At 37.3% G+C, this 25,588-nt stretch overlaps 2 protein-coding genes across 2 annotated transcripts; one reads left to right on the top strand and one right to left on the bottom strand.

Moving 5' to 3' along the window:
• Positions 1-3,404: 3,404 nt before the first annotated feature.
• Positions 3,405-12,490, top strand: LOC102805027 (uncharacterized). Its single transcript, XM_006823185.3, has 3 exons — positions 3,405-3,959; positions 5,627-5,861; positions 10,571-12,490. The coding sequence occupies exons 1-3, from the start codon at positions 3,464-3,466 to the stop codon at positions 10,887-10,889; spliced, it is 1,050 nt and encodes a 349-aa protein (XP_006823248.2). The 5' UTR covers positions 3,405-3,463; the 3' UTR covers positions 10,890-12,490.
• A 924-nt stretch (positions 12,491-13,414) lies between these two features.
• LOC100370736 (squalene monooxygenase-like) lies at positions 13,415-25,478 on the bottom strand. The gene is made up of 9 exons (XM_085493249.1): positions 24,763-25,478; positions 23,922-24,150; positions 23,056-23,236; positions 21,973-22,069; positions 21,487-21,772; positions 19,715-19,930; positions 17,609-17,728; positions 17,225-17,312; positions 13,415-14,428 (listed from the first exon to the last, which is right to left on the bottom strand). Exons 1-9 carry the CDS (start codon positions 24,910-24,912, stop codon positions 14,224-14,226), a joined length of 1,572 nt encoding a protein of 523 aa, XP_085349375.1. The 5' UTR covers positions 24,913-25,478; the 3' UTR covers positions 13,415-14,223.
• Between the last annotated feature and the right edge of the window lie 110 nt (positions 25,479-25,588).

The raw sequence follows: 25,588 nt of genomic DNA, 5'->3' as shown, positions 1-25,588 counted from the left end.
TTTTAAAACGAGGCTCCTCATTAGCTTCTTATTTGCATACAGAAATTCCCCTTGTGACGTCAGAAGGGGAAGTCGCATGGCAGCTTGCATTGCCGATACGTGTAAATAAGGCAAATTTCTTGTGCAGTTTTCTCGTCTTTGACTGAATTACCACTTATGTACTTGTTCGTCGAGGAGGAATGGACCATAATGAACGCATAGTATCAATTTTTTTTGCATGGGGTTGAGTTAGATGCGAAATATGTCCGTTCTGGTGTAGCTGGTCACCGTGATCGTCACCGGCGCACGTTTGTACACTGTCGCTGGACAAAATAGGTTACTGGGCACGTCACTACACTGTTGTATTTCATCGATCGTCTGAGTAAAACTTTCAAAATTAAAATAAAAGAGAACATATTTTGACATTCTAAACATTAGACTATAGTGATCACTATAAAATAATTAAAAAAATGACAAATCACAGTTACTAAATAAATGTGGTTGACCTCAATGTGGTGACGCATGAGTTGAGGAATATGGACAAAAGAGCCCGAGCCATGTATGCTGTGCTAAACAACAAAACCGACCAGCGGGGAATAAAAAAAAGCACTAATATGGAGAATAAAAAACAGAACGTGTCGGGTTTAACCCTTCCTCCACAGGTGGACACAAGCCAGAAAAACACAATAAGGAGCCGATCAAGGCAAAGGAAACCTATGTCCAGAATGCCCAGGTCTCCAATTGCTTCATAGTTGGCATAATGGCGAAAATAAAAGACAATAAAACCATCAAACTCAACAAATAAACACAGAAGAAGTGGACAAAAATAAGAGACAACAAGACACAAGGACGAGGAACAGCAAAATAATGGAACAATATACTAACAAGGGCCAGTAAAAGCAGAACAAAGAGGTTATGACGTAGCCATATCTCATGAATATTATTTGAAAGTGAAATTATTAATAGAAAGTATGAAACGCCGGAATAACGTATATTCGGTCTTGAACCCCACTCTATCTATTGTGGTTATTTGAAGACTGTACGTGCTTTCTAAGATTCTAAACTGGTCACGAAATTTAACAACTGCTTCTGTGAATTACACTCAAATCTATGATGAGCTACGGTTAATAAGTCTACGGTTTCCCGCTCCATGCGTCGAGACATGCGTATGTGATTAAAAGTCCCAGAAGTTTGTTTACGGTGCTCTTTGATTAACAAGTCACTGTTGGAGATATGTCCTGGCTCCCTGTTTACTAGTACTTCGTCAAGCGCGATCAACTAGCCTCGCAAACTACAAAAACAGACATTCTTCTAGTCTGGCAGATTCCAGTGGTATACTGTGAGATAATTGGATCTTTTTTTATTTATTTTCATGTAAGAGGAAGGCCTGATAGCGCGATTAAATTTTCGCGCAAAACAAGGCCACAATATCTTTTGTTTTCTTGGTGCATAGATTTCAAGCTTTTTCGCATTGTGGGCGAAACTAAAAAAATGTTTTGTCTAAAGGAAGTAAAACAATTTCCGTTTTACTGTAACGATCACCGTGCTGATAGCATTGCAATAGATAAACACCACTGCTGTTGCTATCATCCATAACTTAAAGGGCAGTAGTCGTCGCGCCACGCATGCGCGAGATACTAGTATATAGGCGGAAATTAACAAGTACAAACTGAGAATTTACCAAGCTTTAAATGGGGTATTTTTATTGAAGGATTCAGCAGCGGTAATTAGTGCAAGATTTCCATTAGAAGAGCGCATTGTATTATGGGAAAATCAGTGTTTGACAACACAGATGTCGCTCATGCGCCCTTTAAATTTTCAGTGTTGGTTAAAGGGCGGTGGTCGTCGCGTAGCGCGTGTTCGACTTTCATGTAAACACGGTTAGTAACCGTGATGTAAATACACATTTTATAAACATGCATTTTACACGCGTTGTATACGTCGCTATGAGTCCCATATCGAACAGGAGGCGGCACGACGACTGCCGCCCTTTAAGGCCAGACTTTTTTCATTTCTTGTTTCCCGAGTTTTTATAAGGCATTTTTTTTAGGAGGGCGGAAAAAAATATAATTAATTCCTTTTTTCCATTAGATTTGTGTGATTCTCAAAGAATTAATTGTAAGTGAGATCATTGATCGGAGAGAAGAAATGAAATAAAATTGTATTCCATGTATAAACTTGTTTCTCGTCTGCGTGAGACTTCGGTACTTTGATCATGATACTCCCACGAAAATGCAGCTTGGATTTGTTATGCGGCGGGCGGCAAAAAAGGAAGATAAAAATAATATTTTTTTTAGCATTTTGTTGCGCTTACAAGTCGGCGGGCGCGAGACATTATGCTGAAATAAAATTATATTTTTATTTCATTTTCGGCTCCTGTTCATTCGGCGGGTTCGCTAAACAATGGATAATAAAAATCTGGCCTAATCAAAAATAAAAAAAAATACCCTGGAAATTACAGAAAAATCAGCAACGAGATGTTGTTTTTAAACACCGCTGAAAAATCAAGCACTCTGCATGTCACCTTGGTTACCTTGATCGGAAACTGCCTTGTCACCTAGCATGCAGCGGTCACTATGTCACAAATATGTTGTATGGCCTAGCATCACTCAGCATAGTGTCATGATGTAGTAGCGCCCTCTATTGTTCATATGTGCTTGTGTTAGAATCTCCTGTATTAGGGTCATAGGGCAGATCAAATATAGTTCTACACCGGTAAGCAGCGGTCTGGCTGTGTTTCTTATACATATCAGCGAAATGAGTGGTTCGAATGGCATAATTAACAAGTAGTCGCTTTCAGGACAGTACTGAAATGATCGTCTATGATATTTTCATATTTATTTAGCAAATATTGAAACCATACAACTCGGCAACGTCTCTGGTTTGAACGCAACTGTGGGGTCAGTTGTTTTTTTGCAAATAGACTTGGCAAAAATCTTTCAAAGTAGTCAATCGAAAATAATCAGCATCTCTTAGCACGTCTTGGACATTCTCTTTGTTAAAGGAAATATCGCCAGAGTACATGTAATCTAAAAACGTCCATAATTCAAAGTTTCAGCTGAAGTGCAGGTCAGACTGATGCTGTTTTTTTGATCCCTAGAATACAGAAAGTCAACAAAAAACGTCTGTTTGCTTTGCAGCTAGAAAAAGTCGCTGAGCTTTGAATTCATGACCGTCAATGACAAGATTTACGCCACAACATTGGCAATTCTATCGGAACTGATATAACTATCCAACTAATCATGTTGAAGTATATTATAAAGAACGTCCTGAGGTGTTCACCATTTTGATAAGACATTGCCACTGCGCATGCTCGAAAACGACTGTCGCAGCTAATTGAGTGTTTAATAAGACGGTTTCTTTAATTGGCCAATAGTTTCAGCATCATCCAATGAAGGCCCCCCTTGCTGGGATACCAACAACTACAGCTGATAGTAAGCATCGAGTGTGATGCAGTCGACCGTTCTGTTTTTATTTGGCGAAAATGGAAACACTTGTTGAAAATATTGATCCACAGTTGTTGTGGAAGATTGAGGACATTTCAAAGAACACAGAGGAAATTAATGAAAGATTTAAAGACTTGGTTTTCGGGCAGAAATTCCCCAGCAAATATCGTAGTAAATGGTTTTCGTCAACATGGTCGCCAGACCCGGAAATGGAGTCGTCTGCTGTTACCAGATACCAAGACATGCAACTGACCTGCATGGGTTTACTTGCTTTCACCCTTTATTGCAACGAAAATGAAACGCAGGACTTTCCTCCAGTGATAATGGACACCTTAACGGGATTCCTAAATCGCGGTTCAGGCACACCGAGGTCAGAGTTCAACATGCCTATTCAGTGCGAACCCGTGTCGTATGCTAATTTCGTATTGAAACACTGTAATATATTTAAATCTTGCGAAATTGTGGAAGAGACTGTAGACATATGGGAGAAATTTGCAAAACCAGTCGAACTTTGGATCACTGACAGATGTTCAGGTAACGCATCCGGGTGCGGGGATAGTGGGGTCAGTTGAATTATATACGTGTATGCGAGGCACCAACTTTTGGTGTAACTTCAACAACAACAACAACAACAACAAACACACATTTAAACATGGTTTTAAACATTTTATTTCACCAGAAATCATGCTATCATTGCTACGTATCAACACAGCACAAATTTGACAAAAAATGTTAAAAAGGGATGGTAAAACTTATTTACCATAGCAACCAATCAATAGTAAATGACTCAAACATCATTTTCAGATATTTGACCCATATTTTGCATTTTCAGACCTAAAGTGACTGTGGTTATCCATGAAAATGGATCATAATATTTTAAGCAAGGGATAAACAGATAAGATGCAATATACTGTAAAGGGTTTAATTATTCACTGGGTTTGTGAATATTTAGCATAGAACACATTATCTAAATGATAAAACCATAAATTTAAACCCACTGAATATGCCTGAATTTGTAAATCAGCGAAATCTAAACCCAGTGAAAATTAGTCATTTTACAGTGTATTATAATTTTCCATCATTGCTGCAATTAGTCGAACTGTTGGTGCTATGTTTAGTTTGTTTTCTAGATACCCCTGTTTTGCTATTTACAATTTGGCAAATTCAAAGTACTGTATATTGTTTTTGTATACAAGTAATGTTACTTTGAATAGATACAGTTAGTTAAAGTGTCTATAGCTGCAATTGTCAATCTTTTTCACCAATTTTTTTTTTTAGTCAAACATTTCCTGTGTCATTATCTTTATGCTACATGTATACTGGAATATAGTATATACATACACTTTATGATGTTGTACATTAAAGTTCAAGTGAAAAAAGATGGCTGCAAGGTTGTGTACAGGTCTCAAAGGGGTTCATCTACTGAAACCAGTTTTGTCAAACGGACCTCAAAGATTGTGGTACAACATGACTAATTTCAACAAATTGTGACTTATTTGGCCCATCACATTTTATGTGACATTAGTCTTTGTGTAGGGTCACTCTGTCCATGCAATTGTGCCTAAAGCAATTGTTTGATTTGGTAAATTGTATGTGGTTACATTTAAAATACATTAAAAAAAATCACAGCTTTGGACGCTTTAACGACGTTGAATAATCATCAAGTTTTTTTCAGTAGTGAAAATATTTCTTCTTTTCTTTCTCAGTTGTCACATTTACTAACATACAGGGAAATGCAGCGAGCACCCAGGTACATTAACATGCTCAAAAGTGCAAAATTTGAATTCAGCTCCAATTTACGTGTTCAGATTATGTCATGTGACAGAGCCAAGGAACCATCATGTCACAGTGACATTACTGCAATTTGATGTGCTATCCCACCATCAACCAGGCCTTGTCTAAAACCTGTAGGCCTTTAAACAAGGTTGACCCAAAAGTCGCATACATTCGAGATTGTATCGTAGCCAGCTGAATTGGCCCACTCTGTTGAGTCTGTGGCTCACAAAACCCAAGCTAGTGTAATTTGGTTTTCAACCCAAAGTGTGATTTTAACTAAGATCATGAGTCTAAAAATATACAGCTCAAGCTTAAACTGAATTTACCTAATTTCATTTTCAAAAATATATTTATCAAGTTTGCCCAACAAAAGTTTGTAATACATAATCTGACAACTAACATTTACCTAATGTTTGTTCTTATAGACCATCTAAACAGCAACTCTGAGTGGGACCTTCCTATAGCACCACCGTGTAATCTGGATAATATCAAATCACAGCTAAAAGAAAAACATAACAGGACTTATGAAGAATTTCATAATTTTAATTTTGACATGGATGATAAGTTCCAGACCGGACTAAAGAGTATTCTTCGCCACTCATCTCCAGATAAAACTAAAGAAGAAGCAATACTGGAGGCAAAGATATTCTACTATAACAGGTATGACATTAAAAAACTGAATCGCTTGCTGAAAGACTTCACAAGACTTTTTTTTTAATAATATTTTAAAATTTTGATCAAGACTGTACCAGGGGTTTTTCTAGAAAAAAAACTGCAAGAAGGAGGCACTGCAATTCAGCGGCGCTACCAAGTGGGGGAGAGATAGAGTTTTTGATAATTGTAAGTTAAAATGGAGCATTATATGGCTTCCTTAGGGCCAAAATTACTGTCAGACAAGTCACAGTTGAAGACTGTGGACACATGTGATCCCTGGTCTATCAAAATTTTATAGTTGCCAGAGGATCTGCTCCTCAGGGTAAGGGGGGCGCATGGCCATGGCATGAGGGTGGTGCGCCCCTGTTCCCTTGTTTAAAAAAATCCCTGCTGTATACTCAATAATAAATTATATTCAAATTTGTGAAAACAATTATAGAAAATTGTATAAAATTGTATACATGTTGCAATAAATATTTTGCGGATATACTATAGTCCCTTCTGAAGGATTAAAGGCTCACTTTATTAACTTAAAGGGAAGGTAAATAAAAAGATGAGGGTATTTAGTGAAGATTCTATTGAAAGTGAACTCGCATATTTTTTTTCCACTTGGTTTACGATCGAGCTTTTGCAAATTAGGTAAATTATATGCACAAATTTCAACAGAAATTTCTAGGGTCTATAGACTATTCTAAATAGCACCAAGTATGTTTTATTTACATGTATTGTGTGGTTTTTGAAACAGCTAAAAATAGCTAAGGCCACATCAACTTAATTTTATGGATGACATCCGCGCGCGCATTATTTTTCGCCTGTTCTCAATAACAACAACAAAAAATCTCTGACGACGAGTCTCCGGAGATCGGTTTTCTGTCCAGAACTTGACAACTCATATTGTCGTAATACTCGTTTTGGACTACCTCAAAACCAATGCACATTATGTAAAGCGCAAAGACCTATGGGAAGGATATTGCGTCAAAACATGCCAATTTTGTCGTAAATGATCCAACATGACGACCACACCACCAAAATTCATGAGCATAAAAGTTCAGAGGTAAAACGGAGGGATTGTTGTAGACTGGTATGCAATTGACGTTGGCCAGGGAGATGTGACGTTTACACAGCTATACGAGAGATCGTTAGCAGCAAGCGAGTTTCGCCCAGACAACTTTAAGGACATATTATCCAGAGTGGCTGTCCCGCGTTTCTTCTGCAACGATGAGAGAAATGGGAGAGGAGTGGAGGTGTATGATGACCTAAAAGTCGGTCAGGCGACAAGTCAGTTCGGTTGCTTTGTCCGCATTGAAGTCGACAAAACTGCAACGAAAGCAGCAGAAGCTCCTTGGCCGAAGTCGGGTGAAATAAAGTTTCTTATTATTTGTTTTTTCATTTTCTGATTCGGATGATTTGCTTGCACGCACAGACAGTAATATTTTGATCATGTGACAAATTTTCATCAATTTTCTGCATCCAAATTTTTGTTGACTCTCTGTTGGTGTTTTTTTTTTTTTTTTTTTTTCAATATCGAGCCTCTTATAATTTGTTACATAGTTAAAGTGCCTGTGCAATTCCCACCCTCACGTTTCCCATTTTAGATCTGTGTCCCACTGAAATGGGTAGTTATTAATTTTTTTGCTGAAAATGATTACTCGTATCCAAGTAAATTTGGGATATTTCTCGCGTTGTAGCCACGCCCACCTATCCTGAAACGGTCGACTGTTTCCGGATTTCCGACTCTCGCCGAAAGTGCGCCACCAAATGCCAAAATGTGAGAGGAAGTCATACCCCTGAGCCGTAATAACACTAGTCATTCAGTGTACTTTTAAATGATATACATTTTTCGGTCGGCGTTTTTTTTTTCTTTTTTTTTTTTGGTCTATTTTCTTTTTTTTTGGAGAGAGAGTTCTTAGATTTTGTGTTGTGGGCAGTTGCAGTGAAACGTATAGTCATAGTGTAAGTATTGACACGTTTCTAATCGATCCGAAGGTGCGAAATCAGTGGATGAAAGCCACTTAACCTCAGATTCTTTTTTTTTGTGGAAAAACTGTCCTCGTCCATGAAAAAAAAAACTAGGTTTAAAGAGAAACGCCGACAACATAAACCTGGTGCAACACTTTTGAAAGAAATAGATTCCAGACCATGATCACCGAGGCGGATTACAGAAGAGAGAGAGACCTCCGGCAAGTGTTTCAAATGAGTTGACTTCTTTTGCGAACATGATTATCGTTTTATAGAGACCATTTAGTTCCTGTTTAGTAAAAGGTAGCAATAATTTTGACAGTGAAATTACCCAGCCCTTACACACTGCTAATTGTTTTCATTTTCGAAGGCTGAAAGTTTCTGAATTGTTTGTTGATTGGTGTTGAATGTCGAATTCACATCTCTGTTCTTTTTTTACCTCCATGCTTGCAGCTTGATCTCTTTTTACCTCCATGATCTGTGATAGAGGGACTGTGATATGTTATAATTATGACAATCACTCCATGGATCACGCTAACTCGAATCCACTCTGAATTTATCTGTATGTGTGTCGATCTCGATTATTTTGTTATCCGATTAAACGCCGCTTTTAACGCACTTGCCCTCGTCATGACCCGACGCGTTCACCTATTTCAACAAAATGTGAATTTATTTCCACGCGGCTGTCATTTATTTAGTAACTGTGATTTGTCGTTTTTTTAAATTATTTTATAGTGATCACGATAGTCTAATGTTTAGAATGTCAAAATATGTTCTCTTTTATTTTAATTTTGAAAGTTTTACTCAGACGATCGATGAAATAAAACAGTGTAGTGACGTGCCTGGTAACCTGCTAAATAACGAGATAATTCCGACGTCAAATTCTATTTTGTCCATCGACAGTGTACAAACGTGCGCCGGTGTCGGTGATGATCACCGTGACCAGCTACACCAGAAAGGACATATTTCGCATCTAACTCAACCCCATGCAACAAAAATTGATAGTTTGTGTTCATTATGGTCTATTCCCCCTTCGACGAACAAGTACATAAGTGAAAATTTAGTCAAAGACGAGAAAACTGCACAAAAAATTTGCCTTATTTACACGTATCTGCAATGCAAGCTGCCATGCCACTTCCCCTCCTGACGTCACAAGGGGAATTTCTGTATGCAAATAAGAAGCTAATGAGGAGCCTCGTTTTAAAATACACAAAAATAAAGTTGACGTAGATTGAGTTTAAAACACATTTTTTCACTTAAAACAAATAATTCATGCTTAGAAACATAAAAATTAATAATATTTATGTATCAATGGATAATTTTAGGCGTGAAAATAGCAGCCATTTCACAGGCACTTTAAAGTAGAGCATTTGTGAAGTGTCACTTTGAAAGCTGTAGTTTGAATGTCAAAGATGTTAATTTCCAGGTTGCTGTTGACAAGCTTATTGTTCATTTTAATTAAATTTTTTTTTCAATACAACACAAGTTTTTCTTTATTATTGAGTTGATGTGTATGCCTTTGGCAAAGCTAACATCTGCCTTATCCTCTTGCCTTTTCAAAATCAAACCTGTGACAGTAATACAGTACGAGATGTGTACATCAACATGTGCTTCCTACAAATAAAGACTTGTTGTTTTTTTGATACACTGTGTTCTGTGGTTCAATTCGTAATGCTGGTAACAGCTCCATAGTCCTGTGGTTTTAGCAGCATTTTTTTTTTTTGGCAGGATTTTTTTTTTTTTCGCCCTCTCGCATTAGTTTTTTGGGGGTCTTCAGAGGATGTCATTCATAAAATTAAATCAGTGTGGCCTAATGGCAAATTAAAGGCCGGTGGTGTTTGATATAGGACTCATAGCAACATACACAAGGTGTGTAAAATACATAGTTTGTTTGAACATGTGCTGCTCGATGACCACCGCCCATTAAGTATTCAGTATGGCTGTATGCACTGATTGAAATCTCTCTGCAGGTTTGTGGATTATCCTATAGCACCATCTAGCACCAAGTTGCATTCTCGTACATCAAATCAATTTGCCACTGAGTACTATATACATGTACCATATTCGCTCTATTAGTAGTGCATGTACTTTAATACGTAATTGACAATAATTCATACAATAAATGAATGCACTATTTGGTTTATGTGTACTTCTATTAGAGATATGGTTTAGTAGAGCAAAATATGGTAACGGTATTCTTCAAGAGATATTTTACTCCCACAATGCATTGCAATATGCTGAAATAACTTGCTTGAATTCAAACAATGAGAGTGGTAAATTTTGACCACAGATTTAGGTAATGATAGAGGTCTGAAATTGTCATAGAATAATTGTTCTGACTTATTTTAAAAATCTGGAAGTGACAACAAATGCTATTATGTTTTAAACATTGTGTTCTATGGAATTGTTCCTAATTTGTATTAATACTGTAATTTGCCAAAATTTTTTCAAAATATGTTACTGGACCAAACAAACGAATGCTGTTCCATGTTATTTTAGTATTTATTTATTCAACTTTTAATACTAAGTTAATTCAGCAGGCAAACCCATTTACAGATATGGGAAAATATATAGAATGTACATTACATACGAATGTGTGGATAAATAGTGCTACCAAAAAAAACAAGAAACATATCTACACATGCCCTGCAGATATACACACTATACCTCAGCGATTCATACATAATAAACAATTGAACATTGCCATGCGATATATGACCTTAAATATTAATTCTTTGGTCGTGATTTGTTCTCAGATTTCATCAGCAGGTTTCACTGGGAAACTATAAAACTTGGCTTGAACAAAGAAAAAGTGAAACGCAGTCACAATCAGCGCTTCAGACCAAGGAAACTAAGTATACCCATCAAGTAGATGAATATACAGATTCTGGAGCCAATGGCACAACCGATGCAGATGCTGCAGGTCCACAGTATCCTTCATCTTTTTTTGATTTGTTACAAAAGATAGAAAAAGGAGAACCACTACCTGGAGTAGAGGAGTTGAATATTCAACCAACAAATACACCAGCCACAGAATCGTCATTAGCAACCAAAATGAAACCATGGGAACATTGAATCGAGGCATTAAATCAGTATTGCAGTCTTTGCTGGATAGTTGTATGCAAATATGTATGACCCCAAAGGTCACACACCTTGGCGCGTTTTTGGGGGTATTGTTTTACCAATTATATAAATTTTTTTGGGGGAAAAATATATAGTAAAGTTGTACCAGCAAGTGTAACTTTTTGTTGGTAAAGCATGAAGGCTAAGCAAAAAGAAAAACATTTCTGGTCAATTTGATGTCATGAGAATTGAAACCTTAAAAAATAAAAGGCTGTGATGCAGTTTTAACTGATGCAGGTGACAACCAAAAAATATTACCGGTAATATTGGTTTTCTGGGTGTATATACTGGATCCAACAAGGAACATGCAAAATATGGAACAATATGTTTTTTGATCAAAATCATAGAAAACATACAATAAATAGTATATGTCTACAAAATACGATTTGGCAATTTATTCGATCGGGAAAAAAATACCAAATTAGTTTTCTTAGAAAATAATTTCAAGTTACCTAGTACATAATCAATGGAATGTTGATTTAAAATTTGAAGCAGATAATTTATTACCTTATAATAATAAATCATGTTACAGATTTTATTAGTATTTACTATTCAGAGAAGATCCATGATAACAAGTTATCAAAATATGTAATGAAATGAAAAGCATGCAATTATGAATACCGGTACTTGTAGAATGCTTTATTTTAGCTGAATTGATTTGTGGGTGTTTTGTATGGAATTTATTTTCACTGATTTTTAACGAGTTGAATGTGAAATATAGGAAAAAAAGTATATTCGCTGGATTTTATTTTCACTGAAGCATCCCTTCAGCCAAAATAAATTCCACGTGAAAACAAAGTATTTATAGTAGTACCACAGGGGCTTTGTTAAGAGGCAGATACCGGCTATAAATAGCTGACTATCGGTACTTGGCTTGTTAGAAAATATGCAACTACTAGTAATAGAAAGTGCAACATTTAGGCCACCTACTCCTAAAACTTAGTGAAACCTCTGCTACCACAGTTTACAGAATGATTTAGAGAAACACACAGGCAGCAAACTCAATAATTGAAGGTCCTGGCTTTGGTGATCAAGTAGTTTTGGTGTAAGAAGTTCAACCTTTCATCAGCTCATCAGTAGATGTCTTCAATTACAAAATTAAAAAAACTTTTCTTTTTTCAACAAGTGTATGTAAAATGCACGTGTCTCATTGAGCATTACTGATGAATATCATGTGCTATTATTATGCTTTGCGTTTTTAAAAGAAACTGAATGTGAAGTCAATGTACTCAACATTTAAGTTCTCACCAGAAACTACTGGAAGACTCTCTTAAACTGATGTGTGCACATTTACTTGTAATATACTGTAGAATACTTTATTTTCGGTTGGAATTAATTTTCGCTGAAGGAATAATTCAGTGAATATATCTTTTTTCCTATATTTTACATTTAATATGTCAAAAATCAGTGAAAATAAATTTCATACAAAGCACCAAAAATGTCTTTTTAGCGAAAATTAATTCCAGCTAAAATAAAGTATTTGACAGTCATATGAATGACATGTATATCAAAATTACTTGTGCAATAAAATATACCGGTACAGTTGTTGTATAGATCAAAAGGTGTCATGGTTGTGGGCTACTAGTATACACAGGTAGGAATCAGGCAGGACACCATATAACATATAAATTATTCACATAAAATCAAAGAAAAAAATATTTCAGGTTTGACATCAAGTGTTAATAAAATTATTTTCAAGCATATCTCCATAAATGTATAATATAAATAGTTTTAAAATTGTTTTTGTGCAAAATGGCTGCCGGGTACATAGACAATGCTTAGATACTATGGGAGAAAACTCCTCTAAGTTGGTAGAACTTATACCGTTGGAAAGCAGTCATATGTACCGTAATCCTTCTAATAATTCGATCAGGAAAAAATAATTATTTTTGCAGGTGACTGAATTGATAGAAGAAAAACAGAAAATATTATTTGGGTGGTCGAATTATAGGAGTGTAATTTTGGTAATCCAACTGCAATGAAAAACAAGCAGTACCCCCAGTTTTCTTGCTTTACTTGCAATTACTGCCTGATCAGACAGAAAACTCTTATAATATCATATATACCTGTGACTGGTAAAACATGGAACATCTCAAAAGCCCATGTTATAAATTTTCATGCTCATAAAAAGATAGATTGATCTGCTAATATAGTTGCAATAAATATGTTAAAGGGCTGTGGTCGTTGCACCACACATGTGCGACATTTGTGTTGATAAACAGTGATTTTCCCACAATCCAATGCACTCTTTTGTAAATCATGAGTACGAGTTTTGACCTGGGTGCACTAATTACTGCCAGTGACTCTTTTGATACCTTCCAGTCACCAAAGGAATTACCTAATTAAAGCTTGGTAATGTCTCAGTTTGTACTCATTTGTCTGCGCAGTCAAAGTTGCCATCTTTGTTCATACGAGACCCATATCTTGCGCATGCTTGGCGTGACAACCACCACCCTTTAAAAAGATTTGTCCAGCAGTTCTAGAGAAAAATTTAATTCATAATTCTATTACATTATATTACAAAGAAACTACAATTTGCTGCAAGTTCATCAAAACCACATTATAGTTGGTTTGTCATTTATACTCCAGCATTATAAGATACAATATTTTAAAAGTTCGAACTACCATATTAGCCCGTAACCATTTCTGCTATTTTGATTTTTGGTGTATATGCACTTTTATTGAAGATGAGCAAATTAGGTACTGCAATCCACTTTCATTCTGCCAGACAATTTTTTTTAATTTGGCCAGTAAAGAACAAATTGTGAAATTTTTTTGCTCAAGACTGGAAGTCTCCGTGACATTCATTCATTCATACACGAATGTTTTCAAATTCGAGCGAATAACAAACTCCAATATTACGAAACAAGCAGTTCTTCCTGACTATTACAAGGAAGTTGAAAGAACCAAGACATGCTGTAAGTTCTTCAAAACCACATAGTAGTTGGCTTGTCATTGTTTCAAACTGCTTTTATTTTTTTATACGAAACAATTTTTCATGAAATCACAAACTTTTGTAGCAGTGAAGATTTCACTTGGTTCCTTAGAACAGAGAAAATGATTTTCCATAAAAAGATCCTTAAATTATCAAATCAAAGAATTTTAGGTATTTCAGTATGATACATATTACAATTAGGCCCATAAAATTTGTTTAATGTTTTTGGTCATCAGAATTTTTGTCAAAAAAAAAAGCAATTAAATTTTTGATGACAATTTTATATAACAAATTGACTGGAATTACTTATGTTCTGGTTCCTATTGCATATTTTTTGTTGCTGTAGTAAAATCACACAATTTTGTATTTCATGACTGAATACAATTCTGAGAATATGAGAGGAAATATAACGTGACAAGCTTTGTAAAATATCAAACAAGAGTTGTAAATAGCTCTCGGTTTACTCCACCACAATTCGTCTTTGAATGCAAAATATACTGCGTAAAATGCCACAGCAAAGAAATGACCGATCAGAATCTCTGGTCTTGGTGTCAATCTGAAAAAACAAAATAAAGCACAAATGAACATTTTTTGTAGATGTAGATGGGTAGATACATTTTATAACAAAATTGTGTAGGATCATGTACTTTTTGTTTTGCATGTTCTAAGCTGGTGTTTCATGGCCGACTGAGAGCAAGTAATCAAATGGAAAACATGGTTGTTTACTTGGTTGAAAATTGAACAGTGCAGACCACTGCATCACATTTGGAACATTATAACTTAGTATTCACTTTCATCCAGAAATTTCATTAATCACACAGGTACATCCAACAGGGACATCTAGCGGGGCATCTAGTGGAACAAATAGCGGGGCATTTAGTGGGACATCTAGCGGGGCATTTATTGGGACATTTAGTGGGGCATCTAGCGAGGCATCTAGTGGGGCATTTAGTGGGACATCCAGTGGGACATCTAGCGGGGCATTTAGTGGGACATCCAGTGGGACATCTTGCGGGGCATTTAGTGGGACATCTAGCTGGGCATTTCGTGGGGCATCTAGCGGGGCATCTAGAGGGGCATTTAGTGGGACATCCAGTGGGACACCTAGTGGATATCTAGAGGGGCATTTAGTGGGACATCTAGCTGGGCATTTAGTGGGGCATCTAGCGGGGCATCTAGAGGGGCATTTAGTGGGACATCCAGTGGGACATCTAGCGGGGCATTTAGTGGGACATTTAGTGGGGCATTTAGTGGGACATCCAGTGGGACATCTAGCGGGGCATTTAGTGGGACATCCAGTGGGACACCGAGTGGATATCTAGAGGGGCATTTAGTGGGACATCTAGCAGGGCATCTAGCAAGGCATTTAGTGGAACATCTAGCAGGACATCTAGCGGGATATTTAGCGAGGCATCTAGCTGGGCATTTAGTGGGACATCTAGCGGGGCATTTAGTGGGACATCCAGTGGGACATCTAGCTGGGCATTTAGTGGGACATCTAGCGGGGCATTTAGTGGGACATCTAGCGGGACATCTAGCGGGGCATTTAGCAGGGCATCTAGCGGGACATCTAGCGGGATATTTAGTGGGACACCTAGTGGACATCTAGCTGGGCATTTAGTGGGACATCTAGCGGGACATCTAGCGGGGCATTTAGTGGAACATCTAGCGAGACATCTAGTGGACATCTAGAGGGGCATTTAATGGGACATCTAGAGAGCCATTTAGTGGGACATCTAGCGGGATATTTAGCGGGGCATCTAGCTGGGCATTTAGTGGAACATCTAGCGGGACATCTAGCAGGGCATTTAGTGGAACATCTAGCGAGACATCTAGTGGACATCTAGAGGGGCATTTAATGGGACATCTAGAGAGCCATTTAGTGGGACATCTAGCGGGGCATTTAGTGGGACATCTAGCTGGGCATTTAGTGGGACATCTAGCGGGGCATTTAGTGGGACATTTAGTGGGACATCTAGGTGGGCATTTAGTGGGACATCTAGGTGGGCATTTAGTGGGACATCTAGTGGGGCATCTAGTGGGACATCTAGCGGGGCATCTAGCGGGACATCTAGCGGGGCATTTAGTGGGGCATCTAGCGGGGCATCCAGTGGGACATCTAGCTGGGCATTTAGTGGGACATCTAGCGGGGCATTTAGTGGGACATCTAGCTGGGCATTTAGTGGGGCATCTAGCGGGACATCTAGCGGGGCATTTAGTGGGACATTTAGTGGGACATCTAGCGGGGCATCTAGAGGGGCATTTAGTGGGACATCTAGCGAAGCATTTAGTGGGGCATCTAGCGGGGCATCCAGTGGGACATCTAGTGGGACATCTAGTGGGACATCTAGGTGGGACATCTAGCGGGGCATTTAGCGAGGCATTTAGTGGGACATCCAGTGGGACATCTAGTGGGACATCTAGCGGGGCATCTAGCGAGGCATTTAGTGGAACATCCAGTGGGACATCTAGCGGGGCATTTAGTGGGACATCTAGGTGGGACATCTAGCGGGGCATCTAGCGAGGCATTTAGTTGGACATCCAGTGGGACATCTAGCGAGGCATTTAGTGGGACATCCAGTGGGACATCTAGCAAGGCATTTAGTGGGACATCTAGCGGGACATCTAGCGAGGCATTTAGTGGGACATCCAGTGGGACATCTAGTGGGACATCTAGGTGGGACATCTAGCGGGGCATCTAGCAAGGCATTTAGTGGGACATCCAGTGGGACATCTAGTGGGACATCTAGCGGGGCATCTAGCGAGGCATTTAGTGGGACATCCAGTGGGACATCTAGCGGGGCATTTAGTGGGACATCTAGGTGGGACATCTAGCGGGGCATCTAGCGAGGCATTTAGTGGGACATCCAGTGGGACATCTAGCAAGGCATTTAGTGGGACATCCAGTGGGACATCTAGCGAGGCATTTAGTGGGACATCTAGCGGAGCATCCAGTGGGACATCTAGGTGGGACATCTAGCGGGGCATCTAGCGAGGCATTTAGTGGGACATCTAGCGAGGCATTTAGTGGGACATCTAGCGGGGCATCCAGTGGGACATCTAGTGGGACATCTAGGTGGGACATCTAGCGGGGCATCTAGCGAGGCATTTAGTGGGACATCCAGTGGGACATCTAGCGGGACATCTAGCGGGGCATCCAGTGGGACATCTAGTGGGACATCTAGCGAGGCATTTAGCGAGGCATTTAGTGGGACATCTAGCGGGACATCGAGAGGGGCATCTAGCAAAAAAATAATAACAAAACTTGATGCAAAATATACCAAGATCACTTGTAAATACAAGGTGATTATCTTGTGATACATTTGAACCATGGTGCTTTATTAGTACTTACATTGATAATAAACCGATCGGTCCAGAAACAGCCATACCACCTAACTGGAAGTATTTAAAACATGACCTCCTTAGCTGCATCAATCCATCTACAGAAAAAAATATTGAAAAAATTATACATCGTACTGGGATATAATTTTTAAATATTGCGTTTTTGTTGTCGGAATAAAACATATTGATTAACAGTCCCCAAAATACACTTTAATTAATAATTTCCTCTTCACATGTCCATGCAAGTATAATCCCATAACACTTGATGTTGTCATTTTCCATTAATTTCAGCTATACGAGGAGGCATACAGCAGACGATGTGTTAACATAAACGATAAGAAAAACAAATTTTCCCCATTCAAATGCATTACAAGATAAAAGTGAAAAGTCTCACCATCGTTGGCTGCAAACAACTCATACAAAGCCTGCGCTAATACATTAACAACAAAACTATGACTATTCTTTCTCTGCCAGTGAAAGCGTTGAAGAGCTTTTGACATGGCTTCTGTGTCATCTGTAAAAAACAATTGTTATACAAATATCCAAGTTAAAACCAAAATGAATGTCCTTACATGTGATACTAGTCTCAAAATTCCATATTTGTAATACTGTCTGATTAAGCCACAGATACAAGAGTCCTAGACACAGAGATTTGTTGAACTACACAATCTTATTGTACACCATTGCCAAGTACTTAGACTGTCGACAGTCCCTCTGGCCTTACGTGTGTGTGTGTTTTTTTTTATTATTAATATTAATCAAACGCCGTAGGCGTTTGCGAAATGCCGAAGGCATTTCAAGCGAGGGCCGTAAGGCCCGAGAGACTGTTATAGCCTGCAGGACTGGCCTTGCTATTAATTATGCATGCATCTCGATGACGTAGTAATAATTTGCATATGGGCGGAGTTAAACTGTTATGCAAAGGTCAAATCGCGGGTTTTTTTTATGTCACGCATGACTTTGATTGTCTCGCCGAGTATAGATCGTTTTCTGTCAAGTATTATCCAGAACTACAAGTTGCGAACGCGAGTTATCTAATTTTAAACAAAGGAAGAGTGCGTTGGTGTCTCATGATGTACGACAACATTTCGCCCAGTAAAACTCCGACGAAAGTAGTGAGTAAATTGTGCATTTCCCCCCGATCCAAGGAGCTAATTTGTATTCTATGCGGAAGAGAATTCTCTGGTAAAAAGGATGCAGAATGTCGGCGAAAGTTATTTAAAGGCTCGTCGAAAACCGTCGTATGTAACAACATTGAGGTGGTGATAGGAGAGGAAATTGACCTGGGACTGCGTGACTTGTGATTGGTTAGCATTTTTATGACATCACTCTGCCTGTCAATCATGATGGTACGCTACAGGAGAATTTCTCTACAGTGGCGAGTGGTGGCGCAGCAGGCTATAACAGTCTCTCGGGCCTTATGGCCCTCGCTTGAAATGCCTTCGGCATTTCGCAAACGCCTACGGCGTTTGATTAATATTAATATTAATAAAAAAACACACACACGTAAGGCCAGAGGGACTGTCGACAGTCTACCAAGTACTGGTATATCGTTTGTATACATAATGTGTCATGCCATAATACATAATTTTCAGGCTTTTAGTTTGAAAATATGATTTTGAAATGTAAGTTTCCTATTTGCTTGATTTTAATTGCTATTAATGCTTTCAAATCATGTTCTAACACGAGCGTGAAAACAGCGTACAGTTTGATTCAAACAAAAAATAGGTAAATTGATCCCTTTTTTTCCCCCACACAAAAATATTGTTACATTGGCTTAAATTGCTATATATAAGCATTTGTGTGAATTATAGAAATTTCAATAGGAGTATCAATCGTGCATCATGAATCCTAGCAAATCATACGTGAATCCCTACCCTACGATGTCTTCACACTTGTCAGATTTATAGTGATTCACCTATTCCCCAAATTACTGTATCCTTCATTATACAAATCAAAGTGAATCTGCATATATTCCGTGTAAATTTATATCCCTATAAACTTGAAAATATCCTCTTTGATTGTGAATAAAATGTGGTATACTTTTTTTTTGTGTGCCAGGCGACAGTTCTGGACATTGAGTGTCACTGCTGTCTCTTCTGACTTTTTTTTTTGTATGTGCAAATTGCAAGTGCTAGTGCTGACACATAGTGCATTTTGCCACAGAAGTCATATTCATGTTTGGGACTACATGTACATGACAGGACTGTGTGGCCACCTCTCTGTCAAATGGCAATTTAATGCGCTATCCTGGCGTCAACCAGGCTCGATCGAACACAAGCATCTGCGGACCTTAACCAAGGTTCACCCAAAGTCACATTCGTTAGTGAATGAATCTCTGCCAGTGGAATTGGCCTTCCCATTGAGTCTGTGGCACGCTCACCCAGGGTAGGGGTCGACCCTTTGATGTTCAGCCTAAGGTAGGATTTGAACTTGGGTCTACCGATCATGAGTCTGACGCAACAACCACTATGCTACCAGTGACCGGTGGTATACTTACACAAGTCAGGTATATCTTTCAATAATTCATGCCACATGAGTACGTCACTGAATGCTACTGTCATTCCACCACCAGTCAACGGATGTCTCATATTAAAAGCATCGCCGAGCAACAACACGCCAGGTTTTGCGATTGGTGCTGGAGGTAGAAAACTATTCGGCATAGTACGTATACGCCCATTCTCTATGCCATCTTTGAATGGTCCTCTCAGATGATCTGTAACAAAAATTGGATAAGGATATTTATTGATTGTTTTATTATTTACATGTAGAATGTACTTTACATAGTTGGATGAATTTAATTATTTATTCAGTCATCAAAGTATTTTAAAGCGACATATACAACGCATGTAAAATACATTGTTTATTTACATGAAATTCGAACATGCGCTGCGCGACGACCACCGCGCTTTAAATAGTACAAAATATTTGTTTCGCGAAAACTGTCTTGTTAAAGCATTGTTTCACAAAAAATAAATAGTAATTTTTCTAACAATTTGTGAAAACCACAAAAACCCATCTTATGAAATTTGGAGATATGATGACGAGAATGGGAAATCCACACCAAATGACTCAAAAATTAACTTTTCCATGGAGGTCAGATCTGTGTTTTTTGTGGAAAGTAGTTTGATGACCATATATTTTTATGTTGGTTTTGTAAAAATCCAAGCAACAATACCCAACTATAATCCAAACAATCAATGTCAAAAGGCAATATTTACAAATCCGAAAACACACAGGGGACACAAACAAAACAAGCAACACACTGTCAAATCGGTGAGAGAGATACATGGACCTCAAGGCACGAGTCAAGAGGTGATGCAGGTGTTTCGAAAAGAGTGAGCACATCCTGCTCCACATGTGGCACCCGCCATATATCTCTCTGAGTCACAATCGTGAATTTTAGGTCATTCCCGTGTTTTAATGGCAGCAAACTTGATGTTATTGTGAATAACAGCATATAATAACCATAATTGTAAAAGTCAAAACAAACGTGATCATCTGTTTTAATAGTAGCAAACTTGATGTTATTGTATTAAGTTACCTAAACACATCTCAAAAATTAAATAATGTAAATGCATCAATAAATTCAAATCAAAATAGTGAAAAATAATGATTTTACAGTAATTTAATTGAATCCTGAATCCCACTCGTCCTGAGGAAAATAGAAAACTTTCAGAAAAAAATGTCCCAGGTTTACTTTTCAGGGTAACAAGCACAAGAGGTTGATTAGGGGTTTTGTATCATGTGATAATTTCAAACCCTAAAATGTACTTTGCACTTATAGCACTTTTAAATCTTTTATTAAATTTGAACAATATTTAGAAAACACCAAAAACAGGAAATTTAGAAATGCTCTAACAAAATTCAGGATTTCAGCCAATCAGCTACCAGTAGAAAAAGATCGACATAGAGGCATTAAAAGAGAAGACAGATTCTGTCATCTGTGTAACTGTAATGAAGTTGGTGATGAAAAACGTTACCATTTCAGATGTAATCATGACAAAATTAGGGAATTAAGAAATTCATTATTTACAGCATTCTATGTTTATGCGCCTAGTCTACAACTATTAGCTAGAGAGGATATTTTTGTTTTGATTCTTTCAAGTTCTGATCTTTTTATTTGTAGTAGTCTAGCAAAATTTGTTTTTCATGTTTTAGAATTTTTTTAGCTTATTTTGTTTGTGTTATTTTGAACTTTACACTAGCTCTGTATTGTGTATGTGCCAAATAAAATATCCTATCCTAATGTATTAATAACTTAGAAATTACCTGGCATTTGAGGATGTACATGTCTTAATAAGTAATCTTTAATATCCTTGGGCATATCACCTCGTATATCCACTAATACTCTTGTCTCATGTGATTCTATTTGATAGACCAGTACAGGTGAAGGATTGGTTAGAATGACTTCAGAATAATGATCCACAAACTGGGGGCAGTCCTTCATGATAGCTCCGACAAAATGCGATGTAACCTTCGTTGAGGATTTCACCAGATGTTTACGAAAGCGTGAAAAACATCCATCAGCGATGATTGTTAGTGGGGCCCTGATTTCCTGTAAACATAGTAAATTGGCATTGATGGTGAAATAAATTGGCATAAGTGGTGACAGTAATTGGCATTGGTTGTGATAGAAATTGGCAATAGTGATGGCAAAAATCGCCATTTGTTGGTGACTGAAATTGAGCCTCCAAAGTTCAGAATATACCAATTTTTTACTGAATGTGATGACAGCAGTGTTGTTGTTTTTTTTACCTTGATTTCATCAGTTTGTTTGTCTTTATAAGTCACACCAACCACTCTGCCATCTTCTTCAACTATTCTATTTACTGTGGCTTCAATATAGCGGACACTTTAAAATAAATAAGACATAGTATGATTGAAACATATAGATGGCAGTGAAATCAGTAATTGTCGCATCCTGAAAAAAAACAATTTGCTATAATATACACCTATAAACAAACAGATTTTTTTTACTTTTTATCACTTTTTTGTTCATCATTTACTCTGATTAGCTGGCTGATTACTTAACAATCTCATGTTTAATGATATTCACAATGAAGTTTTCCCAATTTGGTCAAAATTCTGGATAACAGATTCTGGTTCATTCAAGGCACATTGAAAGCAAGAGTGATTTTTCCACAAATTTTCCATGTTTAGCCAAAAATAGTTGAGGGTGAGCAGTAAAAGTTTAGGTAGGATAGGGTTATAGGAGCCACACATAATTGTTTATTTGGCCAATAGTTCCCTTAGGTTATTTCAACCAGTCTAGGGAGTCCCTTTGCGTGCTACAATGCTTGGCAATTGTGAGAGTTTAAAAACTATCATCAAATATCTGTTTATAAATTCCCCCCTTTAACTGAGAAATTATTGTCATATTTTCAATACACAAATTAATTAACCAACCCCCATATACAGACCATCAGTCTGGCATTTCTATAGGTACATTAAAATGGCACTATATTTAGGTTTCACACTATGAAGAGGTAATTGATCGACTCAGCGTATTTCCAGGCTTTTTATTAATATTGACATTCATTTTTTTTTAAATATTTTTAAATTAACAATATTAGGATTCATACAATAACAATATATGAAATTTTGAGATGCTAAGATTTCATGCCAGTGCAAAAATTCACATTTTTGTCATTTTCCAAGCCATATCTGACTCTTGTTTCTCAAAACATTTCATTTTTATATTCTAAAAGTATTCCACCCATAATACTGACAAAATAAAAAAGATGACAAATATCAATTTGGCCAAAATCTCTTTATTTATGATCACAGTAGTACAAAGCTACATATTATTTACTTCTCAGATTACTATAACGTACTTACGTTTTCTGCTCTTTAGCAGCGTTCCTTAACTGTGCAATGAAACTACCATGATGAAACGCTCTACCTGTTTTTATCTGTTTATCGTTATCTAATGGATAGTCTAATTTAACATGGCTTTGTGTGTCTCTATCATGTACTATATATCCATGCGTCACATGTGCATCTATGCCTTCCACACAATCTGAATAAAAAGACAAATTTCACATACATGTATAAACTCATAAATAACAAATAATTAGCAACTAAAAATGTGTGTGACTAATCTTAGTGTTCAATATACATTCCTGAATTCTGATTTCATGTTACAATGGGTACAAAAGAGATTCGTACAGGTATTTTGCAACTTCCCCAGGAAAGTCCTTATCATTGTAACCCCATCAACATCCCCCAGATGGTTGAAGTGACCGCAAATGAGGTTTGTATGGATAATTTACAACTTTCCCCCCTGTATAACATAGTCACTGTATTGTTGAAATATGAAAACTGACAACAACTTAAACATAGTACGTACCTGGACAAAATTAATTAGTCCAAAATCAAGTGGGATCAGGGGAAGTGAGATTGTCACAAAATGTAGTAAATCATTTTCATAACATTAGATCATTCAACAGCACCAATAAGAAAGTCCCTCACTGTATTACAATATTCATACTTAGGGATTGTTCTAGGTTTTTTTTTTGCTAACTCCCTGATATGTTATGTCTTGTTGCATTTAAATCTTGATTCTAAAAATATAATCATGATTTTATATTCCTTGTAACTCGTTAGTAATTGATTAAGAAAAATATAACAGTAGAGCAACCATTGGTATTTAAATCTGAGCAGAAGCATGATTAATCAAAAATGAAAATAGTCAGTATTCTTACCTCCTAGGCCTAACTTTTTGAGTACTTGGAAACCACCTGGTTGTAGTAATTCTCCAACAATTCTGTCTGGCTCACTCATGTCTCGTTCAATAATAGTCACACGACGCCCATCTCTGCCGAGCGTGGCTGCCATGGCAGATCCAAGCACACCTGATCCCACAATCAATACATCTGGTTCATCTGCCGATGACCCCATGTTTCTGCTGTACGAATTCCTATTTGATAATTTCTGTAATAATTAAAAACCAAAATAATGAAATTGTGTTAAGTATGGCAATATTTAAAGTAAACGCCCTCTAGAGTTCAACTTACCAATTTAAGTCCAGGATCTGACCCAGCGTGAACAGCACAACAAATCAGGAATACGATTTTTTAAATGTATCCGATAATATGCTGCAAAAGTTGAAGTGCAGATTAATTAATATCAGTATTTGATCTGCAACTAAGTTCAAAGTCCAAATTTAACTGATTTTTCAACAATGTAGTATATATGACATGATATACACCACACCATGAGGTGATCATGTCTAGACAGTGTGATCTGACATATTGCCGAATTCCACTAAAATAAAAGTTTCTTGTTTTAAAATCACGTTTTAAATTCATAGATAATCCTAATGTTTCATGTACAAATAAAAATCGCTAGATTACTAAATCAGTCATTTTAGCTTGAACATACTTGACAATCTGAAATCATTAATTAATATTGCCTCATTCTGACATTCTCGTTAATGACCAATGAAGAAAATCAAGTGATTAATTTCCCAAATATAGTACAAAATTATCCTCAATAAATATAACAATTTATTAAATAAGGAGATTGGAAAACAACTATACATACCTTGTTTTCTGGTTTACCGAGTACAAAATATAAAAATAATCCGAGACTAAAAAATATCGTCAACATCGATAAATTTTGTCCGTTCGCTTCGGGAAGGAAATGCAAGCATCTCTCGATCATGTTCATCATAATCGTTGCTACCTGGGACATTGAGAGCAGCCTTCACGTGCAGTCTTTTAAATAAAAGTCTGTAATTTCCGAATTTATCCAGTAAATATATCCGATTTTTCAGTAGTTTGTCGTAAGCTGGCACATATTTTTGAGTATCACGTATACATCACCATGTATTGGTCGTCTCATGAAACAATATAAGGAATGATCATGTTCCGATTCCTTTTACATCCAGCTATCTTGACAGTGACATCTGACTCCAGTATCGTGGCACTCAGCTGTCAATAATATCCGTGTAGTGACTGTTATTTGCTTCTTGCAAGGTGACGAAAAAAATGACAGATCATTTGCAGGTCAGGCTTTGTGAATTAAAATAAATTGTATCTTTCCTTGTACCGTACATAACCTGGTATTACAAGTCTTGTCCGCAGTATTGAATGAAAACACACTACAAATCAGAGCAACCTAGTTTGACCTCATGTCACCCGGCAGAATTGACCAATCAAATCGCAATGTGCTCTGCTGATCCACTCTCGACCAATCAAATGGGTGAATCACGTTCAGTGAAAGTCATGAAAAAAATAGCACTAAGCTGAAGAATTTTGAATACAGTAGAGTTTATTGCTCATTTTAACGTGAACGAAGTCGGCGAGAGAAAGTTCGTCGCTATGAATGGCATTTCTTCATAAAATAAGCTTCACCTGAAGAACTATGA

Source organism: Saccoglossus kowalevskii, chromosome 18 (genome assembly GCF_978046115.1).
Source record: "Saccoglossus kowalevskii chromosome 18, keSacKowa6.1, whole genome shotgun sequence".
In the NCBI taxonomy this organism is placed as follows: Eukaryota; Metazoa; Hemichordata; class Enteropneusta; family Harrimaniidae; genus Saccoglossus; species Saccoglossus kowalevskii.
Note: the sequence above shows the minus strand (reverse complement) of the source record. Positions and strands in the feature narration are given on the sequence as shown.